The sequence below is a fragment of the Diceros bicornis genome, chromosome 13 (assembly GCF_020826845.1).
Source record: "Diceros bicornis minor isolate mBicDic1 chromosome 13, mDicBic1.mat.cur, whole genome shotgun sequence".
Classification (NCBI taxonomy): Eukaryota; Metazoa; Chordata; class Mammalia; order Perissodactyla; family Rhinocerotidae; genus Diceros; species Diceros bicornis.
Window position 1 is genome coordinate 47,028,754 of NC_080752.1, and position 24,640 is coordinate 47,053,393.

General features: G+C 51.1%; 2 protein-coding genes across 3 annotated transcripts; both read left to right on the forward strand.

The window, feature by feature from the left end:
- The first annotated feature begins 37 nt into the window (after positions 1-37).
- On the forward strand, positions 38-3,377 carry FAM167B (family with sequence similarity 167 member B). Its single transcript, XM_058553545.1, has 2 exons — positions 38-2,216; positions 2,908-3,377. Exons 1-2 carry the CDS (start codon positions 1,956-1,958, stop codon positions 3,136-3,138), a joined length of 492 nt encoding a protein of 163 aa, XP_058409528.1. The 5' UTR covers positions 38-1,955; the 3' UTR covers positions 3,139-3,377.
- Positions 3,378-5,459: 2,082 nt separating this feature from the next.
- Positions 5,460-23,766, forward strand: LCK (LCK proto-oncogene, Src family tyrosine kinase). 2 transcript variants are annotated; one of them, XM_058553548.1, is made up of 13 exons: positions 5,460-5,567; positions 15,248-15,357; positions 15,662-15,743; positions 15,936-16,026; positions 16,271-16,369; positions 16,513-16,616; positions 16,790-16,939; positions 17,235-17,387; positions 17,531-17,710; positions 19,810-19,886; positions 19,978-20,131; positions 20,215-20,346; positions 23,118-23,766. In XM_058553548.1, exons 2-13 carry the CDS (start codon positions 15,253-15,255, stop codon positions 23,318-23,320), a joined length of 1,530 nt encoding a protein of 509 aa, XP_058409531.1. In that variant the 5' UTR covers positions 5,460-5,567; positions 15,248-15,252; the 3' UTR covers positions 23,321-23,766. The 2 variants fall into 2 exon arrangements, with proteins under 2 accessions (XP_058409531.1, XP_058409532.1); XM_058553549.1 differs by lacking the exon at positions 5,460-5,567 and having other exon boundaries at positions 15,127-15,357.
- Positions 23,767-24,640: the final 874 nt, after the last annotated feature.

Genomic DNA, 24,640 nt, shown 5'->3' on the forward strand with positions numbered 1-24,640 from the left:
CCTGTTAGGAAACCTCAATTTCATCCTCTGTGAAATGGGGAGAATTATCTTGCGTAAAGCCATTTTACGTAGTGCCTGAGTCGCAGGAGGCGCTCAATATTTTTCTTTTTTTTAAAACTTTGGGGTGCTGGTACTCCTGCTGATTGAAAAAAGAAAGAAAAATACCACCTCTTCTGTACTCTGCTGGAAAGAGTGGGTGTGAAACTGGGAACTGTCTACTTCCTCCCCTATGTCTGAGGCTGCCTGGGGAAAATCCCTTGGTCCACCTTAAATGCAAGCAGCTGTGTAGCTGTCGCCCCTCCTCCACCACAGCTGGAAGTCCCTGCCTGACAGCGCCCTCTATGGGGGCCACTTCTGGCTTAGTCCTGCCCTCGGGAGCCCCATCTCCTATCACTCCATCCTTTGACGGAATATGAATTGCCCATACACGGAGCTGAGCCCTATATTTGGTGTTGGGACCCAAGGATGACTGAGGAAGGTGCTGTTCGGAGGGTCTTCAGTCTGTCAAGAGACGCACTTAAGCTGGTAAATTATAAGAGTTTAAACAGATTTACTGGAGGACTCATCTATCCATCCAGTTATTCTTTCATTTCTTAAACATTGATGTAGCACTTTGCTAAGTGCTGATGACTAGGAAGAAGATAAACTCTTGCCTTCCAAGGGCCTTCTTGTCCACTAAGTTCCAGGCTTGTGTGTGTGTGCACAAAACCCTTTTCTCAAATAAACAAGTGAAATCATAGGTGGGCCCCCATAATATAAACATAAAATTGGAACTTCTCTATGAAAGGAACTAGACATAAAAGGGTACAAATTGTAAAATGCCAGATCAGCAGCATCAGCCGGGATAGGAATTCATTAGAAATGAAAATTATCAGGTCTTACCCCATAGATACTGAATCAGAAACTCTAGGAGTGGGGCCCAGCAATGTGTTTTAACAAGCTTTCCAGGTGATTCCAATGCATGCTAAAGTTTGAGAACCACTGGAAAGTATACAAAAAGGCAAAACTCATCCATGCTATCAGAAATTAGGGTAGCATTACCCTTAGGAGAGTAGTCCCAGGCCAGGAGCACAAAGCCGGCTTCCTAGATGCTGGTAATACTCTGTTGCTTCATCTGGGTGCTGGTTACATAAGCCTGTTCTGTTTGGGAGAATTCATCAAGCTATGTATTTATGACGTGAATTTTTCTATGTGTCTGTTATATTTCAATACAAAGTGTAAATATAGGGCTCTGGTTGGAGCCCTGGGAGGGGCAGGGGGAGGAAGGTCTAGGAGCCCGTCCACAGCTCTGTCCTTACCTGGCACGCAGTCCTTGAGGGATTTTCAAGGGAACCTAAAGTTCCTTAGAATATAGCTTGAAATCATCCCTCTGTCCCAACAGAGAGGCAGTGACTTGTCCAAGGTCCCACAGAGCCAGCACCAGAAGCCAGGTCTCCTGACTCCCAGGCCAGGATCTGGACACTATTCCTTTGCTGAAGGGCCAGTGTCATGAGTGAGGACAGGGACAGCTTGTCAGTCTCCTGTCCCCTCCCCACTCCCTTAACTTGCATCTTGGGAAGAGGGCCAAGACTCTGGTGTGAATGATGCTTTCCTTATCCTGGAGCAACTTCCTTTCTGGGAACTGGGTGTCTCCTTCTGGGCAAAGACAATAAAATTTATCCAAGGGACCAGAGGAGCAGGGCTCCTCCTGCCCCCACCCGGATGGGCATCACGTGGCTCCCGGGTTAGCAGTTCAGGAAAATCCCAGCCGTTGCACAGTTGGCCTCCCATATCCATCTCCTCACCCACCCTGACACACTCAGTCTCTGGGACCCACCTTGAACATTCACCATTGCCCACTCCCTGGCACACTTCTTTCACCCTCAGCTTCTGCCACCTCTCTCTGGGCAATATTGCCAGCCTTTCCCTAATCCCAGAGCTGCAGCCTTGCCCTGTCACTCATCCCAAAACCCACCATGTCCCTGGGGCCACTGAAATTTCAGGCAGTGGGTGAAGAAGATGAGGAGGATGAGGAGGAAGAGAGCCTGGACTCTGTGAAGGCACTGACAGCCAAGCTGCGGCTGCAGACACGGCGGCCCTCATACCTGGAGTGGACAGCCCGGGTCCAGAGCCAGGCCTGGCGCAGGGCCCAAGCCAGACCTGAGCCAGGGGGACCTGGGGCCATCTGCGGCTTCGACTCAATGGACTCCGCCCTTGAATGGCTCCGACGGGAGCTGGTGAGTCTGGAGGGGTGAGCAGCCTTATAGAGGGCCTCGGAGCCAGTTCCCCTTAGGGCCCAAGACCACGGGTGTGGGGAGGGGATGAGAATGGACCCCACCTCCAGCAACCGGCCACACCTGTGGCCCTGTCTTGAGGTTGAGGAGCCAGGGATAGACTTGTCCAGTGTTTCATTCAGGGAGCCTTGCTGAAGAAGGATTCCATCCAATCTACTGACTTTCTGCTCCTGTGGCTCAGGGGACAGAGCCCTGCCCTTGGTGGTCACCAGTTACAGGTGGGGAGGGCATGGCCTCTCCTACTCTGGGAATTGCTATATCCCAAAAGTACAAAATAAAGTTCAAAAGGAGGCACTGACCACGCTGTAGGCAGAATCTGAGGAGGCGAGTGTTGAATAAGTGGCTCAACCCGATATGTGCAAATATAAATAAGTGGAGGCTCCAGATGGGAGATTCTGCTTGGTTGATCTGGGATGGGGCCCCAGGCACCTGTATTTGTTTAATAATGGCTCCTTAGCCCGGTTTTAGAACCACCAGTGTGGCGCAAGATCTGAGAGAGAGCGAGAGATCAAGCTGAGGTGAGGGTGGGGAGGACACAGCCAGTGCAAAGACCCAGGGTGTTGACAGGAAGGGAAGAATGGCGCTGAGCCGCTGAGGGCGGGTCCGGCAGGCTCATGTCCCCTCTCGGCCGCAGCGGGAGATGCAAGCTCAGGACCGGCAGCTGGCGGGGCAGCTGCTGCGGCTGCGGGCCCAGCTGCACCGGCTGAAGGTGGACCAAGCCTGTCACCTGCACCAGGAGCTACTGGACGAGGCCGAGCTGGAGCTGGAGCTGGAGCCGGGGGCTGGCCTGGCCTTGGCCCCGCCGCTGCGGCACCTGGGCCTCACGCGCATGAACATCAGCGCGCGGCGCTTCACCCTCTGCTGAGGGGCGCCCGCGTACTTCCTGGGGCACCCGCCGCCCCTTCCCCAGCCCACCCGGGAAGGGAGAAGGGAGGGGTGCCCCAGAGGCGCCAGCACCTGGCAGCGGTGGGGGTTGGGGGCCACTCAGCTCTCTGGGAGCGTAAAGTGCTAGCATCCTGTCCCCACTGCTGCCCCAGCTGGGGGTGTGCGGGAGGAAGGGGAGGAGCTCATACACCCCAGGCTCCTCAATAAACGCCCTTTCTGCTTCCCACCAAGGTCTCTGCAGTCATTTATTCAAGCCCAAGGTCGCTGTATGTCGTTTGTTGCTGGGACCAGGGATTCCACTGCAGGAGAGAAAGCTGGGGCTAGGGATGGAAGACGGACTGATGGATCCCCGTCTCCCCCACAGCTCCAGCTCTCTCTCTATCTTATCAAGGTCAGAACTGGGAAAGAACTTAAAATCCTAAATCACCCCCAGGGAAGGTGACTTAGGTAAATGGGCAGATGAATGGGTTCAAAGCCAGCTCCACGCTTTATTTATGTCAGACCTTGAAGAGGTTCCTTAACCCCTGAATCTGTTTCTTTACCTCTAAAATGGAAATGCTAATTCTCACTCTACAAGAAGTTGAATATGTCTTAAGTGGGACAATGCACAATAAGCACTCAATAAAGATGAACTGTCTATTGCTTATTGTTACTATCACCAGCGGTATTATTACTGTTGTACTGAGGCCCAGAGATGGACTGTGAAGTGCTTAGGTTCACAGCAAGGGCGGCTGGGGCCTGCAGCCTGGACTCTGTGCTCTGTGTCACTCTGTAGGGTTTTTTTTTTTACTTTGCATCTCTCAGCCTTTGTTTCTGTGTTACCCTCTTTGTCTGACTTTCCAACTCAGGCTTCCTCTTCCCCCCACCCATTTCCTGTCTCCCCCTTCCCTTTGCAGCTGAGGTGCACACAGCATCAGCTTCGACCTCACAAACCCCAACAATGCTCTGTGGGCTCCCCTCCCCCAACCCGCTCACTCATGTAGGCTCAGGGGTGGTGACGCATTTATACTTTCCTCTAGGTGAGGTCAAGGCCCAGCTCTTGGGCCTGATAGAGGCCACCTGGAGTTCCTCATAACACTAGTGACCTGGCTTTCAGCCTATGATGGGTGCCACCCTTAGCCTGGCCCCGGGGGAAAGGGAGACTCTTGGCCTGCTAGCCCTTGTGACAAGTTTCCTGCCTCCTGCCTACAACAGAAAGTCCTGCCAGTCAGCTACCTGTACCTGGGGGCCTGGGCAGGCGTGTTTGTTCTGTCTTCTACCTGTTGCAGGAGATGGTGCCAGGCCCTGCGCCTCTAACGGGGGCTGTGGCCTTGCCTCCACCTGAATTAGAAGTGTTGCCCTACTCTACAATCATAATTAGTGGGTGTTGTCCTGCCCTCAGCCTACAGCAGAGGCTGTTACTCTGCCTTCTTAAAGACATGGGGTTGTCCTGCCTGATTCCCTAAACACCTACACAGCCTGTTGTCCGGCATTCTGTCTGTAAGAGTGGTGTTAGCCTACCCTCTGACTATAATAAAAAAGCTATTGGGGCTGGCCCGGTGGCGTAACGGTTAAGTTTGTGTTCTCTGCTTCGGCGGCCCGGGGTTCACAGGTTTGGATCCCAGGCGCAGACCTACTTACCACTTATCAAGCCATGCTGTGGCAGGTGTCCCGCATATAAAGCAGAGGAAGATGGGCAGAGATGCTAGCCCAGGGCCAATCTTCCTCAGCAGAAAGAGGAGGATTGGCAACAGATGTTAGCTCAGGGCTACTCTTCCTCACCAAAAAAAAAAAGGTGTTGTCCTGTGCCCTGAGATGCCGTGGCTATTGTCCTGCACTGCCGACTGTAGCAGTTGTGTTAGCCTGACATCTGACTGTTACGTGGGGGTTCTGCTCTCCAACTATTTAACAGGCATAGTGTCCTCTCCTCTGACTCTGAAGTGATGTTAGCTTTGCCCTCAGACTGTAATGAAAGGGTCACTCAGCTGTATGTGGCAGCAGTGCTACTTGCCTTTCGCTGAAAGCTGAGCATGTCTGCTTTGCCCCTTGCTCAGTGGGGTTTAAAGGCTGCCCTTGAATCTCTTGCCGAGGTGCACCCCGGGGAGCAGGAGGGAAGTTCCATCAAATATCCTCCAAGTGCCAACCTCAGGGTGAGTAGAGCCTGGGCTGGAGATGTAGGGGACCCCCAGGAGCTGAGGAGCGGGGGGCTATGGCGGCAGGAAGCTTAGGGTGCTGGAGGCTTGTGGTTGGGCGGCTGGGGCCCGGTTGGCTGAGGAGCCCTCAGGAGGAGGCAGGAAGTCAGGGTGGGACGTGGGCGCGGGGAGACAGGCGGTGGCTACGACGGCGAGGGGAGCTGAAACTGTGTCTGGGCAGCCAGGCTAGGCCAGGAGGACCATGTGAATGGGGCCAGAGGGCTCCTGGGCTGGGCAGGTAAGGAGTACTGGGAACAGGGGTCTAGGGGCTGTAGTGGGGGGTCTGATAGCAGAGGGCCGCTGCTGGGCATGGGGCCAGGCTCCCTGTGTATGCAGCAGCCCTTCAAGCTGAAGGGGGACAGCAAAACCTTTCTGAAGGTCCGGGGGAGGCAGGCAGACAGCTGAATCACCTCTTTCCTTCATGGTTGTTGGCTCTTGCCACACTGCCTACCATCAGCCCCCACCTCACTGGGAGCATTTTTCTTGAAGATCTGGCACACGGAGTGTCAGGTAGTAAAAAGGCCTCTAGAAATCCCCAAGTCCAGTCCCTTACCCCACAATGGATGAGCCTCCTGAGGCCCAGAGAGGACAAGGCACTACCTTCCCACAGTCTCTCAGCAGGGCAGCGGCAGAGTGGTGCCAGGCTGTGACCCCCCCATGGAGCAGGGCGATAGGCTTGAGTTAGGGGACCCAAGAATCCTTCTGGTTTCTGGGGCATACCCAGGTGCCCCAGGTGACAAGAACCTCCTGAGAGAGAGAGGAGTCACCCAGAGCATCCAGATGGACACTTGAGAAGTGATTTAGCCTCAGTGACCTGCGCTGCTTGAGAGATGGAGGAGTGTCCCGTTGGGAGCGGATGGATATGTGAGGGTATATTTAGCATCTGGGATGGAGCCTCATGGGCGGAAGCATCTGCCCGGACACTGGGAAGTTAGAGGGAGAGAGAATGATGGGAGAAGGGGAGAGGAAGAGCTATTTTTATCCCCGATGGAGGTGCAGTTGGCCCTGGGCAAGGAACATCTGAACTTCCATCTGGAAAGTTGCCATTCCTGCCCCTGCCAAGTGCCATAGGATGTCCTCCCCTCTCCGCTTGCTCCCTCCCGCTGCAGGCCCACACACACTGCCACCGCATGTGTAGAGCCAATTGGTCCTGCGGATTCGTGCTTCAAACTCCAGGAAGGTGGAGGCCCAGGAAGGCATAGTCAGCTACCTGCCCACTCCTTACTTTCTAACTCTGAGCCTTCAGTTTACAGGGGGAGTCCCCACCTGAGCAAGAATTTCCAGGTTTCCTCTGCCTCAACCTTCCGCCTTTGGAGTTTTTCTTGACACACAATTTCCGCCTAGTCAGCATGCCCCAGCCTTTCTCCCGTCCCCAACTACAAGGCCTGCAGCCTTTTGTGGGAGCTGGGAAAACATGCTGGCTCTGCCTGCACTTCAGGGGGACTCATCCACACCCTGGATGGGCGGGGCAGTCTCTCTCACCCACGCTGTGTTCATAGATGACTCAGATGGGGTCCCTCACCCTCGGGGCTCAGGGACGGAGGTTCTTCTCCACGGAAAAAGGGCCAAGTGATGGGGCAAGAGAATGGGCTGAGGGCTCAGAGGACAGGAGAAAGCTTCCCTTAGGCGATCCGGAAGGCTTTCTGGAAGAGTCAAGGCAGTTCTGAGAAGGACAAAGACCCATTTTGGAGAGCACCTAGGACATGAGGCTAAGGTCACTGTTCCTGGGTTCTGCTCGTTGGGTACCACGAGGGCAGACACCTTGGAGCAAGACCCAATGTGAGAGAGCCAATGAGGATGATGTAGTGCAAAGAACGTGCATTTCAGACTCAGGCAGACCCAGCTACAATTCCGGTTCCGCCATTTCCTTGAATGAGTGGCTTCACCTCTCCGAACTCCAGTTTACTTATCTGTAAAGCTGCAATAATAAATCCCTCCCTTACAGAGTGCTTGTGGGGAATCAAAGACAAAATAATGACTATGATGTGCCCTGGAGAGTACCTGACACATAGCAGGAGCTTAACAGAGGTTAGGCTCTCCCTCCTTCTGCAAATGGTGCACCAAAGGGACAGCTGTCCACACCCGGAATTACTCCTACTCAGCACCTTGGCAGGACAGCAAACCACACATTCCCTCACACTTGTGGTGTGGCTTTGCAAATGAGCTTATTTCCTGTGTATAGCAGGTGTGAGAATTCTAGGCTGAGCCACAGGGTCTACCGTAGAGGAGGGTCCCACACACAGCTTCACACACACACACACACCCTCCCCAGCCCAAACACCATTCACGTCATCACTGGAAAGTGTACATGTGCATGTAGGCTCAGAGGCAGAAGTCGGACCTACACATACGACACACACTGGATCCTACAAATCCATACACACACCCACAAGCTGATGGCTTTGAGGCCAAGCTGAATTCAGTGAAAGCAATGCTGAGGAGAGCTGGGTGTGTGGGTGGGATGAGGGCAGGCGGGACCAAGACACCATCCAGGGATGTGGCCTCTGACAACCAACTTCAGGGTTGGTTTTAAAGTATCTGGAGCTGCATTTCCAACGCTTGTTCTAAAGAACACTAGTTCCATGAGACATGGGGAAAGACAAGGGTTCTGGGGCCAAATTAGCATGGCCTCAGCTACAAAGTGTCCCGTATTAACTTCACAGTCAACGTTAGCTTGTCAAAGTCCTGAAAGTGCCCCCAGAGAAGGAGCCTGATGGATTTTGTCTGACCCAGTGTTTCACCAACTTCCTTCGTCGCAAAATCTTTTTTTTCCGTATCACCTATTCTATGCCTACACCTCTTGAGACAAGGAGAGGAGTGGAAGGGCGAGCTGTGAAGTTGAGCCTCCTCAAATGATTGTGTCTCTTGGCAGAGTTTTTGCGTTGGTGGTGGTTTTGTTGTTTTTTGTTTTTCAATTACGATATTAGCACATGGCGGTTTTTAAAAATTCAGACAGCACAGAGGCCTGTAAAGAAATACAAGAGATGCAGCTCCCTCCAATCTCACTTCTGGGATATGCTCACCATAAACAATTTCGTGTGCATCCTTCCAGATTCTCCCATGTGTGGCTGCTGCAAAGCATAGCGGGCAATAGCCTAGTCTCTGGAGGCAGGTAGACCAAGGTTCAACTCGCCACTCCATCACTTATTTGTTATGAGGCCTCAGACAAATCACTTTACCCCGTGTGGGCCTCAGCTTTTGCATCTGTAAAATGGAGATAATAATAGCACTTACTTCATAGGATTATTATGAGAATTACATGAAATCATGCAAATAAAGGCTTAGCACAGAGCCTGGCTTAAAATACTCCCCTATACATACATATTTAAATGCAAATAGGCTTGCACTCTACGTTCTATTCTGTAACTTGTTTGCCGTGTTATATCTGGGACATGTTTCCATGTAAATACGTGGAGATCTACCTCATCTTTTTAATCGCTTTGGCTAAATATCATTAACTTGGTAGATGGGTAATAGTGGTGATTTTGAGATGCAACTTCCTGGCAAGTGTTGCTGTTTTGTGTCATCAGTGTTGTTGGGAGTCACAGACATTACCGATCAGTGAGCTGAAGACAGGCCTTCCTTATGGCCTCCTGGAAAATGGAGTGACCTGCCAGAGGGGTACCCACCTCTGTCACAGGGGGCAGGGCCAAGTGGACGGGAATCTCTTTGTCTGTTTACCTCTGTTTCTCCAGCACTAGATCAGACCCTGGCACATAAGATGTACTCCTTAAATTTTTGCCGATAAGCTGGCCCATTAAGAAAATTGTGCCTCCTCTAACTCACCAACAGAGGCCTAAGCCCAAAGTTCTGTCTCGTAGTGCAGCATTTCCCAAAATATGGCCTGTGTGCCATTGACAAGGGTGAGTGATTTTAGGGGGTAATGAAAGGACGTTTACAAATGTGAATTTATGTATTATGTGTTTATTTCAATGTATACTGATTTCTATTTATGGCTGGTGATACTGGTTTTCCATTTATGGTAGTGAAGTTTCCATTTTAGGTAAATATATTAAAGGTAAACAGGTGGTCCGTGGAAATGCCAAAAATCACGAAGGAGAATGAAAATGACTGATAATTTTAGTCTAGAAAATGTTTAAGGCTGGGGTAATGAAATGTCCATGCTAGCCTCGAATAAGTATTGTTCTCATTTATTTAGTCTTTACTATGTACCAAACACCATGTTAAGCACTTTATTATATGGGATCATCTATATATTACATATAATGCTCACAACAGCCCTAGAGGAGGGTGCTATTTTTATTGCCCTTTTGAAGATGAAGGAACTGAGGGAGGCTCAGAGAGGTTTAGTAACCTGCCCAAAGGCCCTCTGCCAGTGAGTGACTGGGAGGCCTCGAGATTGAACTTGGGTCACTATGACACAGACATGGTGAGCTGAGCCTCCACACAACCTACAGACTCCCAGAAACTTTAATAAAGCAGCAAGGATGCCAAGCTATAAGTAAGGCTCCATCCTGTTAAAACCCCCATGAAACAAAATGCACACAGAGGTATAGGAGGGAGGGGACTCACTAAAAGGGATTACTAGGTACACACAAGTTACTAGTTGGAAGGCCTCTCCCCAAAACACCAGCTTTAGAATAATTGCTCTATAGCCCTTGTGTCTGGCAACAATTAACCAGCAGAATCAGTTCTATGTTCAAGCCACTCTCAGTCTGTGAGAATAAATCCATCTTGTTTGCATATAAGAGAAGATATCTTTTTGTTCTCTGTTTTTGTGAACTCTGTGAACTGAGTTCATTCAAAAGTGGTATTATATCAAAAAGGAACACATGAAAAAGGAGGGAACTCAGGACACATCCCTGTTTTACCCACTAGAAGTTATTTACCATACCTACCACTTCGAATTCTTGAGTGTCATGATGGAGGTTCTGTGTGGCCATCCATAGCTAAGGCTCTTCACTGAACATATGCAACTTTGCCAATAACCAAATCTTGGACAAAGAAAAAGGCCAAGAAAATGTTTTAAATTATTCCTGACAGCTTTTGCCACAAGGTGGCCCAGAGTACAATGGTCTGCTGTGGAATAGCCTGCCTGCTCTTGACATAGAGCATTAGCCTGAGAAACCCAGGCAAGAAGCTGGCACACATTTTGGACAGAATGTTCCATAAATGAATAGGTTTACAGGTAAGAGGAGGAAAAGTGTTTCCTTTTTCTGTTCTTTTCTTTTTTTTTAAGAAGACAAAACACATTCTAGGCCTAGCCCGGCAAGATCATATCTATGGAGTTGATAAAAGTGAAGTTGGCAAGAATCAGAACTCATCGTGATATGATTTCTAAACAGCCCTGAGTTTAGAAAATCTAGTCTAGGAGCTTCATGCAGCCCGGGATTTTTGATCAATTCTATACTGTGTGAGCAGGGCCACTGTGTGTGTTGAGCACTGTGCTGAGGGACAGGAAGTGTGGGGACTGAAATCTAGCCCTCATTCCACTCTCCAAGTTTGAAACCCCAGCGAGAGGTGCCCCTTTATAATTGGCACAAAGTGCTCCGTGGACCATGGGCAGCTTTGAGTTTGACCAAGAACATTACAGACCCTAGTCAGAGGAGGTCTAGAACCTACAAAATTCCTGCTATTGACTTTGAATTCCTGAGTTGGGAGAAGAGAATGTACTGTTTCATTCATCCCAGAATTTGCCCTCATTGCTGGTTTTGAGAGCCCTGGGGATTCCCTAGATCTGTTTTGTTTCTTCTTCTTCTTTTCTCTTTCAGACAATGAGAAATTTATAGTAAGCTTTAATTTTGATTTTATTTTTACTGACCTCATTTATTAACCTGATTAGATCGTTTTGGCTACCCAGCAATCTTTGTCAAACTAAGACCAGAAGGATGGGACCCACATTTTGTATAACTAGATATATGCATATATGACCTCACAATTACATAGGGACAGGCACTAACTATAAATGCCCACATTCTGTTATACATCCATCTGCACACTCGGACTCATACACGCCCACGGGTGTGCACAAGTAAGCACGATGCTCACTGAATCATATGCCTCCATCTGCACAGACTTGCATTCACCAGTCAGGTCGATGTACACTCAGAAACATGCATTCTAGATAAAAGGAGAATTGCCTTGGAGAGAAAAGCCTTTGTTAACAGCACAATGATCAGATTTTGGACTGAGAGTGGACCGCACTCTGTCAGACCTCCCTCCCTGCCCTGTTTTCTCCATGATCTCTCAGGATCTCCCACCCCCTTCAGACTTCCTTCGTTGTGAAGAGGAGAGGAGGGGACCTTGATAAAAAACGTAGGGGCCTGATCTGAGTTTCACCTCAGCCAAGAGCCCTCATGTGCTATTGGGAAAATCACTTAACGTCTCTGATCCTCCAGCATCTTCATCTTTAAAACAAGGCTAGTAAATTATATCAGTGCTTCTAAACTCTTCCCTCCCAAGGACTCCTTTGCCCTACCCCTGTTGTACCACGCCCTCATGGAGCTCATGATTTTGAAGTTTTTGCCCACTAAACTACCTCGTTTAGGTACTAATTTTCTTGTTTTCAAGGTCAAATTTTAATTAGAGACTTAACTAAGTATGCATTGAAGAAACAATAATACAATTTGTCAAACTAAGAAACAAATCATAGTACAATTTCCCTTCAGATTTTTGAAATATTGGAATAACCTGCAGGCCTCCAACATTATCCTGGGGCCTCCTAAGAGCATGTAGCTCCCAGTGGCTGGAAGCCACTCACCAAAATAATCTCTGGCATTGCCAGATCCTGGGGTGTTATGATTGCTGCCAGGACCTACACTCCAAAGCTTACACTTTCGTAGAGGACAGGATGTACTACCTGCAGTTAGAGGACTCCAGAAGCACAAAACAAGCCACAGAAGAAACACTAGGGGTCAGATACCCAGCAGAGTTACAGAGTTCCTTTTAGCTTAATGAACACACCTTGACTTTCTCTCACTCCTGGCCCCAGTCTTTAGGGATGTCAGGTCCTCTCTGATAGGGCCAAATTCAGTTCAGGATATAGGTCTTGCCTGTATGCTCTCCTACCCTACACTCTACCCTAGCCCAAGTGTGGTTCATTTTCCTTCCCCCCAGCCTGGATCAGGTACCAGCTTCCAGCCCTATGGTCTCCAGCCTAGATTCCTTCTGCCCTTTCTTCTGGCCTCTCCTTGGGCTGACCCCGTGGCTTAGCGGTTAAGTGCGCGCTCCACTACTGGTGGCCCGGGTTCGGATCCCGGGTGCGCACCGATGCACCACTTCTCTGGCCACGCTGAGGCCGCGTCCCACATATAGCAACTAGAAGGATGTGCAACTATGACATACAATTATCTACTGGGGCTTTGGGGGAAAAAAATAAGGAGGAGGATTGGCAATAGATGTTAGCTCAGAGCCAGTCTTCCTCAGCAAAAAGAGGAGGATTAGCATGGATGTTAGCTCAGGGCTGATCTTCCTCACCAAAAAAAAAAAAATGAATCTACTGGCCTCTCCTCACTGCCTCACTGCTGTACCCCAGTTCATCCCCCTTTCTCAAACTTTTCTCATCTTTCTCTTACCCTTTTCTGAAGCCTCCAAGAGTGTCAAGCCTGGAAGGGACCTTCCTGATCTAAGTCCACACTACATATGATGTGGGTGTTCTCTCTACAATATAACCAACTTGTGGTTTTCCAAGGCCTGTTTGAATATCGCAAACAACAGGATGCCCATGACCTTACTAGATAGCCCAGCTCGTCCCAGGCTGGTTCCAGGTTATCAGTCCTTTTCTGGAGGCTTTTGCTGCTAATCAGTTCCTAGCCATAATAAAATTAGCAGTCAAAAAGCCATTTGCAGCCACAGATGGGTGGACTCTGGCCAATCAGGATTTCTCTAATGTCTCCTGCCCACCCTCCAGGACTCCTAAGAGTAGGGAGAAGAGTGAGTGTGTACCCTTTTCCTTGAAAGTCTCTCGATTTGGCTTACAATTCCATGTACATTTTGCATTTACCCCCGTAATAGATCTATGCTTGTTTGACTATGTGAATAAGGTCAGGTAACACTCACGCTCTGGGAAGATGCACACCCATGACTTCTGGTACCCATGAGATGTTATGAGTATCTCAGTTTAAGAAACATGAGCCTAAAGCAAAGAGGATTATTTACCAGTTCCATTCTCCCACCCTCCAGAGCAGCGGTTGATCGTGCAGAATGGGCACTGGTGGAAGTCTTTCTAAGCTCCAAACTAAGCTAACATTTATGTAAGCTTATGGGAAAAGGATGATGATTCCCATTTGACAGAAAAGGAGAAGTAAGGCTTAGGAAGAATGATTTCAGCAAAGTCACACAGTAAATGTCAAAACCAAGATTTGAACTTTGACTCTGGGGCCTGTCCTTGAGTCTTTTATTTCTTTAAATTGAGGTATAATTGACATATACCCTTAAGTCTTACTAACCAAAAAACCTCCACTGCTCCCCACTTCCGCTTGGTCCCGCCATGGATTAGCAGCTCTAGCTTTGCTCTGCCCCAAAGAGGTTGTGTGAGTTTCAGCAGGCCTCTCTGGGCCTCGGTTTGCTCGTCTAAAATCAGAGGTTAGACTTGGTGGTTTCTAAGACTTTGCAGACGGGAGAATCTGTGCCTTAACCCTCCACCCACCAGTCAACAATTATTAACGCCCACTAGTTCTGGGTGCCAGGGCATTCAGGCACATAAAGCATAGTTTCTGTTCTTGATGAAGCCCTCATCTCATCAAGGGCATGGGAGCAGCAATGGGACTGACATATAAATCAGCCTGATCATGGCACTCAGGGCCTAAGTTGATGGTTGTGGTCTGTGAAGAATGTTGAAGGAGCAAAGAGCATTGGGAAGGCTTCACGGAGTAGATGATATTTGAGCTGAGCCTTGAAGGCTGAGTTGGAGTTCAAGAGGTGCACAAAAGAGAGCACTCCAAGGCAAGAGAACCTCATGTGCAAAGGCAAGGAGTAAGAAAATAGTGTGAGGTGTTTGGGAAAGGCGAGGGTAGCTCAGAAAGAGGGCTGTGTGAGAGTGCGGGTGGGGGTGCTTGTGTGTGTGTGTGTGTGTAGTAGAACAGACTGAGGTGGTGGATTTGATCTTGATATTAAAGGATCTTGAATGCATGGTAAATTAAATTTTATCTGAGGACTAGTGCTTTCCAAGAAGTTCTGAGGAGCAGCTCTGGGGAAGGAGGTGCCTTGGGGGCTCCTAGGGGCTTCAGAGCGAGGCCCCCATTCTGCTTCAGGAGGAACAGGTCCTGTTTTACCTGCTTATCTAGGGGGTTCTGCTTGATTTCATCTGACAAAAAGTTTCCACTGCTGAAGCAGGCAAACAAATGAAAAAGTTATGGCCAATAGGGCCGCCTAAGGGTTTTCTGCTGGGGAGAAGCAGAAAGAACTTTCCGAAGGAGACTTTGTGTAAGGGGGTGGGGGGGCAGAGGCCTGATGGCTGACCTTTGGGAGCAAGAGTCTCTTATTCAGCTTCCTTGGCTGAATAAGGAAGAGGGGAATTGTAATTAGGATGTGGGGCGCACACATCTCTCTGGTAGGGGAGGATCAAAACCTAGGTCTCCCCCAAGGCTTGGGGAAGTTTGTGTGATCTCTCATAGGTAGTCCCCCAACATGGGGGATGGGCAGGGAGAGAGGGAGGGGGGAGAGGCAGGAAGTGGGCAACTAGACTAACAAAGGTGCTTGTGGCGGTTTGCCCACCCCAGGTGGGAGGGCGGGGCCCAGGGCTTAGCCCGGGCAGTGTGTGACTTTTGTGGCCTGGGGGCTCAGAGGGAGCATCAGCCGGGAGTTACCATTTCAGCTTTTCTGTGGCTGGTGAATGGGGGGTGGGGGGCTGACAATCTTAGGTACTTCTGGAAATTCCCAGGGCTAGGCCCTAGCATGTCTGATGTTGGGGGAGTAGATCCTGGGGGACCCCCTTCAACCCCCTCTCCATTTCCCCAGGGACCATGGGCTGTAGCTGCAGCTCAAACCCTGAAGATGACTGGATGGAAAACATCGATGTGTGTGAGAACTGCCATTACCCCATAGTCCCACTGGATGGCAAGGCCATGGTAAGAGGCAAGACAAGGGGTTTGGTGAGGGAGTTGGGTGGAGCGCACAACCTAGAAGAAATAAATGGACCACCACAAAAGGTCCTGGGAATAATAAAGCGGCTCTCATTCCTGGAATACAGAAAGGAAAAGAGGCTCTGAGAGGGAAGGGACTCTCCTAAGGCCACACAGCAAGTAGTTGGTGAATTCAGGGAAAAGACCCAGCTAGGATGGAGAAGTGAAGGAGAGCAGGGTGGTGGGGAGGGGAGCCAGGGTCTGACTGAGCTGCTGTTCTCTGACCTCGCTCTCATCCTCTACTCCACAGCTGCCTATGCGGAATGGCTCTGAGGTCCGAGATCCACTGGTAACCTACGAGGGCTCCAACCCCCCAGCCTCCCCTCTGCAAGGTGACCTCAACCAGCAGGGTTGGGAAGATAAGGCCTGCAGATCTTCAGCTGTCGGCCTCCATCTCCTCCCCACCTCCCCTCTACCCTATCCTGCCTCTTGCCCTCAGTCTTGTCCGCTGCCCGGTAACTTCTGAACACCATGCTCCCAGCCGAGTCCAGGCCGCTTCTCCCTGATGCCCCCTGTCTTTACAGACAACCTGGTTATCGCCCTGCACAGCTATGAGCCCTCCCACGATGGAGACCTGGGCTTCGAGAAGGGCGAACAGCTCCGTATCCTGGAGCAGTGAGTGTCCCCTCCACCCCACCCATCCTTGCCCTGCGGGAGTATGTGAGGGAGTGGGGATCCCGGGTATCGCTGCCCTCCTGCGGCCCCTGGCTGGCTTGCAGTGGGCGCCTTTGAGACAAAGTGGAAGGCTCGAGGGCTGAGCTGGAGGGTGGGGTGGCATGGCGTAACTGGGAGCTCTGAGGGAGGGTTTCCAGCTGAGTCCAAGGCTGGGCAGACTGCGCTGACTGCCGCTGTCGCGCAGGAGCGGCGAATGGTGGAAGGCACAGTCCCTGACCACGGGCCAGGAAGGTTTCATCCCCTTCAACTTCGTGGCCAAAGCGAACAGCCTGGAGCCCGAACCGTGAGTGGGGACTTGTCGTGGGGATGGATGGGAGCAAATCTAGGGACTCCGGAGCAGAGCCCCTAGGGGTGGTGGTGAGTGCTTGAGGGTGATGGAGGAAGAAGGGACCCACAGTCGACAGCCTTCGCTTCTGCCTTGCGCAGCTGGTTCTTCAAGAACCTGAGCCGCAAGGACGCGGAACGGCAGCTCCTGGCGCCCGGGAACACGCACGGCTCCTTCCTGATCCGGGAGAGCGAGAGCACGGCGGGTGAGGGGCTGGGCGGGCCCGGTGGGCGGTGGGCGGGGCCGCGGGCAGCCCGGAGGTGCGGGCCGGGTGAGCTCAACCGGAGGGGCGCGGTGGCCGAGGCGTGACTCGCGGGAGGCCCCCCCGCCCCCCCCCCCCCGCCTCTTTTGCCTTCGTTCACCCGTTCTTTCATTCAGGATCGTTTTCGCTGTCCGTCCGGGACTTCGACCAGAACCAGGGAGAGGTGGTGAAACATTACAAGATCCGTAACCTGGACAAAGGCGGCTTCTACATCTCCCCCCGCATCACTTTTCCCGGCCTGCATGAGCTGGTCCGCCATTACACCAGTGAGCCTGGCAGGAGCCCCTGGACGTGCGCCTGAGGCTCCTTCACCCGTGCCCTATCAGCCTGCCTCCCCCAAGTCCCTCTCAGGGGTACCCTCCACCCATCTCTCAGTATGCTCCTTCATTCCCCGCAGTGGGCGAAGTGTGGTACCCTATAGCCCCAGGTGGCGGGTGACAGCCCAACACCTCCCCTGCCAGTCCGTTTCCCCTAGATCGGGACTTGGCGAGGCGGGGACTGGGTGGGGGCACTGGAGTATCGCCATACTGACAGCCCTACCCCTCTGCCTTGTCCTCGCAGATGCTTCGGATGGGCTGTGCACGCGGTTGAGCCGCCCCTGCCAGACCCAGAAGCCCCAGAAGCCGTGGTGGGAAGACGAGTGGGAGGTTCCCAGGGAGACGCTGAAGCTGGTGGAGCGGCTGGGGGCTGGCCAGTTCGGGGAGGTGTGGATGGGTAAGTGAGGCCCTCCAGGACTTCGGGGGAGTGGGGAGGGGAGGCGTCCGCTGAGAGCCCCGCAACAGCGCCCTGTTTCAGGGCAGCTGCCTGGCTCTGGGGACACGGGCTCTGAGTACTCCCCCAACCTCTCCTTGCCCCAGGGTACTACAACGGGCACACGAAGGTAGCAGTGAAGAGCCTGAAGCAGGGCAGCATGTCCCCCGACGCCTTCCTGGCCGAGGCCAACCTCATGAAGCAGCTGCAACACCAGCGGCTGGTCCGGCTCTACGCGGTGGTCACCCAGGAACCCATCTACATCATCACGGAATACATGGAGAACGGTGGGGGCCGTTTGTTGTTGTTATCTGGCTCTGATTCTTGGGAATATAAGATCTGTCCCTTTTTCAGGAAGGGAAAAAAGCTGTTGACTGGTGAATGGATTCTGGAAATGGCAAATGGGTTTTATCATGTGGGCCAACTTCAATTGGTAGTTGCTTGGAGATCTGTGTTGAGAAAGATTTTGAGGCTCACTGGAAGTGAGTGTTAGGATTGATTATCAACCTCGTGGACATGTTGGAGGAATGGCAGTATATGTCCACATATTTACTGCATCTGGGTGAGGCCTTTATGTTTGGTAACTAATTCAGCACTCATACGGGGATACTCAGGTTGCTGTCATCTTCACATAAGGTTTTTTTTTTTTAATTTTTATTTATTTATTTTTTTCCCCCAAAAGCCCCAGTAGATAGTTGTATGTCATAGCTGCACATCCTTCTAGTTGCTGTATGTGGGACTCGGCCTCAGCGTGGCCGGAGAAGCGGTGTGTCAGTGCGCGCCCGGATCCGAACCCGGGCCGCCAGCAGTGGAGCGCGAGCACTCAACTGCTAAGCCACAGGGCCGGCCCTCACATAAGGTTTTAAATTCTTGTTTAAAGTGCTATCAGTCACAAGCTCCATTCCAGCAACTCCCATCCCTGGTCTTCCCCTAGTCACTCTCTGCTACCAGAGAGGTGGTCCCTCAGGCCCCCAGGCATCTCTTTCCATACTCCATTAAATACATTCCGCACACATTTTTTTTTTTTTTTTTTAATGAGGAAGATCAGCCCTGAGCTAACAGCCGATGCCAGTCCTCCTCTTTTTGCCAAGGAAGATTGGCGCTGGGCTAACATCCGTGCCCATCTTCCTCTACTTTTTTTATATGGGACGCCACCCCAGCATGGCTTGACAAGTGGTGCATTAGTGTGCACCCGGGATCCGAACCTGTGATCTCTCGGGCCGCCGAAGTGGAGTACACGCGCTTAAACACTACGCCGCTGGGCTGGCCTCTCAGCACATATTTATTGCTGCTTACTTTGGGCTGGGCACTGGGAACATGGATGGACGAAACAAGGTTCCTGCTATGAGGGAAACCTCATTTTAGTTATGTGCACTAGGAAAACCAGAATTTGTGCCATAGGAAAGTTCCAGCATACCATGGGGAATGTAGATGATGATACAATTTATTATGCTGGTAGGATCTAGAGAGGCTTCCTAGACGAATAGTCTAGCTGAGCCATGAAAGGAAAGTAGAGTTTTCTATTCTTTTTTTTTTATAATTTTTATTTATTTAATTTTTTCCCCCAAAGCCCCCACAGATAGTTGCATGTCACAGCTGCACATCCTTCTAGTTGCTGTTATGTGGGACACGGCCTCAGCATGGCCGGAGAAGCGGTGCGTCGGTGTGTGCCCAGGATCCGAACCTGGGCTGCCAGCAGCGGAGCGCGCGCACTTAACCGCCAAGCCACGGGGCCGGTCCAAAAGGAAAGTAGAGTTTTTAGGAGGCAGAGATGGGACAAGGAGACTTTGGGTGAAAGTCCAGTGGTTATGTGAAAAATCTCAAAATTGTCTGGGGAGGGTGGAGTGAAAGAGGCAGGAGTGGAGGGAGATAAGAAACTACATATGTTGGGCCAGCCCTGTGGCTTAGCGGTTAAGTGCGCACGCTCCGCTGCTGGCGGCCCAGGTTCAGATCCCGGGTGCGCACCGACGCACAGCTTCTCCAGCCATGCTGTGGCCGTGTCCCATATACAGCAACTAGAAGGATGTGCAGCTATGACATGCAACTATCTACTGGGGCTTTGGGGGAAAAACTAAATAAATAAAATTAAAAAAAAAAAAGAAACTACATATGTGGACCATGCAACGCTTTGCATGCCTGGCTGAGGAGTTTGAGCTCAACCCATTGGTGACAAGAAGTTTACAGACCCCTCCAAGCATGCCCCATCCTACTCCCTGGGAAAAGACCTTCATATATCCTGGGCGCTCTGAACACACACTCCTCCATTTTCAGCTCTTACTCTTCCATTCCGTATGTCAGACACTGCTTCTAGACCCCTAGTTAGAGAAGAGTCTGGGAGCTTCCCCCCGGGGCAACTTGGGTCAGCAACTCTTGCTTCTGCCCACAGGGAGCCTGGTGGATTTTCTCAAGACCTCCACAGGCATCAAGCTGACCATCAACAAACTCTTGGACATGGCAGCCCAAGTAAGGAGACTGGGGAGGGGCTGGGCATGGGCACAGGCCAGTGGGGTATGGATGTCTGGCCCAGGACTGGTGACCTGTACCTGGCCTGCAGATTGCAGAGGGCATGGCATTCATTGAAGAGCGGAATTATATCCATCGTGACCTGAGGGCCGCCAACATCCTGGTATCTGACACCCTGAGCTGCAAGATCGCAGACTTTGGCCTAGCACGCCTCATTGAGGACAACGAGTACACAGCCAGGGAGGGTAGGTATGGGATATAGGGGAAGTCTGGAGCCTCCAGGGTCGGGCTAAGCAGACCCAGGTGATCTCGCTCTGCCTCCCTCCAGGGGCCAAGTTTCCCATTAAGTGGACAGCACCAGAAGCCATTAACTATGGGACATTCACCATCAAGTCGGACGTATGGTCTTTTGGGATTCTGCTGACGGAGATTGTCACCCATGGCCGCATCCCTTACCCAGGTCAGGACCAAGGGCAGGAACTGAAAGGGTGGTGGGGAAGGGCAGCAAATTCACGTCTTTCCACTCACTTCTTCCCAGGCTCAGAATCTGAAACTTCCTAGCTGCTTCTCCTCCATTCTCTTGGGGGTGGGACTCCAACATCCCCAATCAGGTGCCACATCTCCCAGGGCTGGCTTCCATCTCTGTCGCTGGCTCTCTCTCCCTTCAATAATCCCAGCTCTTTTCTTTAGTTCTAACACAGGCAGGCTAGTGTAGGTAGAAGATCTAGCCTGGGAGGCAAGAGGCATGCCTTTTATTACCAGATCTGCCACTGATACTAACGTTCTTTTTGGTTTTGATCAGATCACTCCTTCTCGCCCTATCAGTAAAATGTGAGGTTAGAACAGTACCTGGCCCTTACTAAGCACTCAAGAGTGTCAGGTTTTATTATTATTATTTATTTATTTATTTATTTTTATTTTTTTGGTGAGGAAGACTAGTCCTGAGCTAACATCTGTTGCCAATCCTCCTCCCCTTGCTGAGGAAGACTGGCCCCGGGCTAACATCTGTGCCCATCCTCCTCCACCCTATATGTGGCACGCCGCCACAGCACGGCTTGATAAGCGGTGCGTAGGTCCGCACCTGGGATCCGAATCTGCGAACCCCTGGCTGCTGGAGCGGAGTGTGTGAACATAACCACTACGCCACCGGGCCAGCCCCTCAGGTTTTCTTATTAATCATCACTTTGGGCAGGTGACTTCACCTCTCCGAGCCTTAGTTTTCTAATATAAAAAACAAGACTATTTGTGAAAGAGCTTGTGCTCACTAAACACTGACTTCCTTTCCCTCTGAAGCTTTCCATCTAAAGAGTGAAAGAGACATGCAAACAACTAATTCCCACCCTCTCCCACCCCTCCTTCTACCTCCTGGACAAAGTTCTTTATCCCTGAATACAGCCAAGGCAGGGATGGAATTTTTTGAAAGGAACCTGCTAGGAAACTCTGGGAAAAGGAAATGGAACACAAAGACAGGGTAGGGAGGTCATGGAGCACAGTAGCCGGATTTGCAGAAGCTTCCCGCATCCCCAGAGCACTGCGCATAGAACTTTGCTCCTGGGAAGGTAAAGGCACCTTAGAAGCAGGTGAGAGTCTGAAGGAGTTCCCTGCCCTGAACTTGCCCCCTCACAGAGTCCAGGGGCAGCGGTGGGGCTAGAACCACACTCCAAGTCGTCCTACCAAGGGCCCTCACTGCTCCCTTAGAGAATTTCTCTATTAGAAGAAAACAGGCAGTGAAAGAATGATGATAAATGGCAACTGACACACGGCTTCAGGCTCAAGGAGACAATGGGGAGTAAGGGGGACCTGGGTGAACTTGCATCTGCTCCAGCAGTTGGTTGCTATTAAGACGTGGGGGCCCAAGAAGCAGAACTTTTGTTTTTTCAAGAGAAGCCAAGGCTTGAAGTTTTAGGAGAATTTGCCCATTTTCAAATATTGGTGATTGATTCAAATTGTTTAAAAACACAACAGGGGCCAAACCAAAGCAGGTCTGTGGTTTATATTTAGGCTGGGTGTAGCCTATGGGTTTGCACCGTGGACTCTAACCACAGGTGTTTAGTTCCCCAGCCTGTGTCCTCCAGTGTCCTGATTTTGAAATGTGAGGGGCCCATAGCTAGAAACCTCCTGGGGGCGGCCTGGGGAAGTGGGGTCTCTATGGACCAGGGTCAGGTCCAAAGCTTTGTAGAAGCAAAACTTCCATTTTGTTAGGACCCTATAAGAGTTTAGTCTTTGGAGACTGCCTGCCACAGTCTCTTCTCAGGAGACCGAAGGAGAAACCAGAGGCCACATGGGTCATTTAGAAACAGGAAGTGATGTTTCTGCCATGACCACGCAGTTCTCCAGAGCAGCTCCTCTTGGGGTCCACGTGCTAGGAGCCTCCCAGGGGACCCATCACAAAAGGTGGGAACTGGCCCAAAGATTATTTCCTCTGGGTTGTGGAGGGGCCTGGTGAACCTTCTCTGCCCCATGTCGGGTGTTCTTTGCTGGGGCCCAGGGTCCATCTGGCTTCCTGATGTAGCATCTCATATGGTTCTTCCCAAAGCTGGAGAAGCCTCACCATTGTCCTGGCTGTGAGCTTCCATCCTGCCCTGGGCCCTGACCACCCCATCTTTCCCCACCAAATAATAATAATCACAGATACTCTTTATGTAGCATCTCTTCTCCAGGCAGTATACTCGGTGTTTTATACACACTCTCTCATTCAATCCTCATAACAACTCTATGAGGTAGGAGCTACTATTGATTCCATTTTCCAGATGAGGAAACTGAGGCTCAAAGAGGTAAGGTGGCTCACCCAAGATTTCACAGCCAACATATGTGTGTCGTTGAGTGTTCAAGCCATAGCAGACACTCCAAGTGGAACTGCTGACATTTAGCAGGGACTGCTGGTATGGCCTTACCATTGACGAAGACCAAGATCCTTTTGGATTGGTGCTCACACCATGCAGTTGTTAAATATTCTGAACATCTTCCCTGTCTGTGGGCTTCCAAAGTCTGGAGCCTTGGGCTGGCTCCATGGCTTAGCAGTTAAGTGCGTGCGCTACGCTGCTGACGACCCGGGTTCGGATCCCAGGTGCGCACCGACACACCGCTTCTCCGGCCATGCTGAGGCCGCGTCCCACATACAGCAACTAGAAGGCTGTGCAACTATGACATGCAACTGTCTACTGGGGCTTTGGGGGGAAAAAAAATTATAAAGTCTGGAGCCTTGATGTTGTTTCTCCCATTAACCTCTAGGGATGACCAATCCTGAGGTGATTCAGAACCTGGAGCGAGGTTACCGCATGGTGCGACCTGACAACTGTCCAGATGAGCTGTACCAACTCATGATGCTGTGCTGGAAGGAGCGCCCAGAGGACCGGCCCACCTTTGACTACCTGCGCAGCGTGCTGGAGGACTTCTTCACAGCCACAGAGGGCCAGTACCAGCCCCAGCCCTGAGAGGCCTAGCTGGCTGGGGCCTGGAGCCCTCCCCCATCTAGCCAACCCAGCTCTGGGAGATAACGGTTCTTGTGTCATACCCATGTGGCCTATGAACGTACGGACTCTGCACCACGTGAATCCCGCCCATGCATGACACACACACTTCTCGTGTCTTATACACGGGTTCTGTAGTTGTGTGGGCTCTGCACATGTGTCTTGTACATGTGTGGCCTGTGCATATATGTCTTGGACACTTGTCCCTTTCTGGACCCTCCCACTTCCGGAGACCACCAGAGAGAGGAGCGAGGCCTGTGATTGACACCAGCTTCTGCTCGCCCCCTTTTCCTTTCCCCTGGTCATCAAGAAGCTCCTTGAGGGCCAGGACTTTATCTAATACCTCTATGTGCTCCTCCTTGGTGCCTGGCACACATCAGGAGCTCAATAAATGTCTGTTTGTTGATGAAGATTGTACATCTCTCTGCTCCCCACTCCCATCTCCTCTTCCTTGGGAGGGGGGAGGAGCATTCAGAAGATGGAAACTGAGTCACCCTGAATTGGGGTGAGAGATAGAATAAGGGATGTGTAAACTTTTTCCAGCCCTGCTGATGTTGGGGGCCAAGAGGAGGTCACTTGCTACTACACTTTGCTGTATGGACTTCAAACCACTACCCCAAAGGATTAAGGGTGACCATTACCCAGAACCTCCTAGGGAGTGGGTGTGTCCCAGGACTCTCCCCCCTCCCATTATATAAGGGCACTAGCATTTTTTACAGCTACGGACTCAAGGGCTATATTTGGCCTCAGATATGTTTTGATTCACTTTCAAGATGTTTTTAAACATTGAGTTAATTCACTCATTTAACAAATATTTATTGAGCATCTACTGTGTGCCAGGCATGGTTCTGGGTTCATAGGATATATAGTAGATAAAATAAACAAAATCCCTGCCCCTTTGGGGCTTACATTCTAGTAATGGAAGACAGACAGTAAACATCACAGAGAAGTAAAGGATATGTATGCTATAGGTGATGAGTGCTCAAGGGAAAACAGCAGGGTAAGGGGAATTAGGACTGTCATGTTTAGGGGAGGTTTGCAATTTTAAAGAGGGTGGTCTGGGAAGATCTCATTGAGAAGGTGATTTTCGAGCAAAGATTTGAAGGAGGTGAGGGAGTGAGGGATTGAGCCATGTGGTATGGGGGAGGGTCTGTCAGGCAGAGGGAACAGCATGAAGCAGAAGCTTGCCTGGCAACCGCAGAGAGGTAACGACAGCCTGAGGGAGGGGTATAGATCCTATGGGGCCTGGGGCCTTGTGGCCTTTGCAGGAGCCATTTTGAGGAG

Excerpts from the sequence above, each read along its gene's own strand:
- FAM167B (XM_058553545.1), top strand. The coding sequence starts at position 1,956 with ATGTCCCTGGGGCCACTGAAATTTCAGGCAGTGGGTGAAGAAGATGAG. Across the intron at positions 2,217-2,907 it reads AATGGCTCCGACGGGAGCTG|CGGGAGATGCAAGCTCAGGA; the intron begins GTGAGTCTGGAG and ends TCTCGGCCGCAG.
- LCK (XM_058553548.1), top strand. The coding sequence starts at position 15,253 with ATGGGCTGTAGCTGCAGCTCAAACCCTGAAGATGACTGGATGGAAAAC. Across the intron at positions 16,370-16,512 it reads AACAGCCTGGAGCCCGAACC|CTGGTTCTTCAAGAACCTGA; the intron begins GTGAGTGGGGAC and ends TGCCTTGCGCAG. Across the intron at positions 20,347-23,117 it reads TGGCCGCATCCCTTACCCAG|GGATGACCAATCCTGAGGTG; the intron begins GTCAGGACCAAG and ends ATTAACCTCTAG.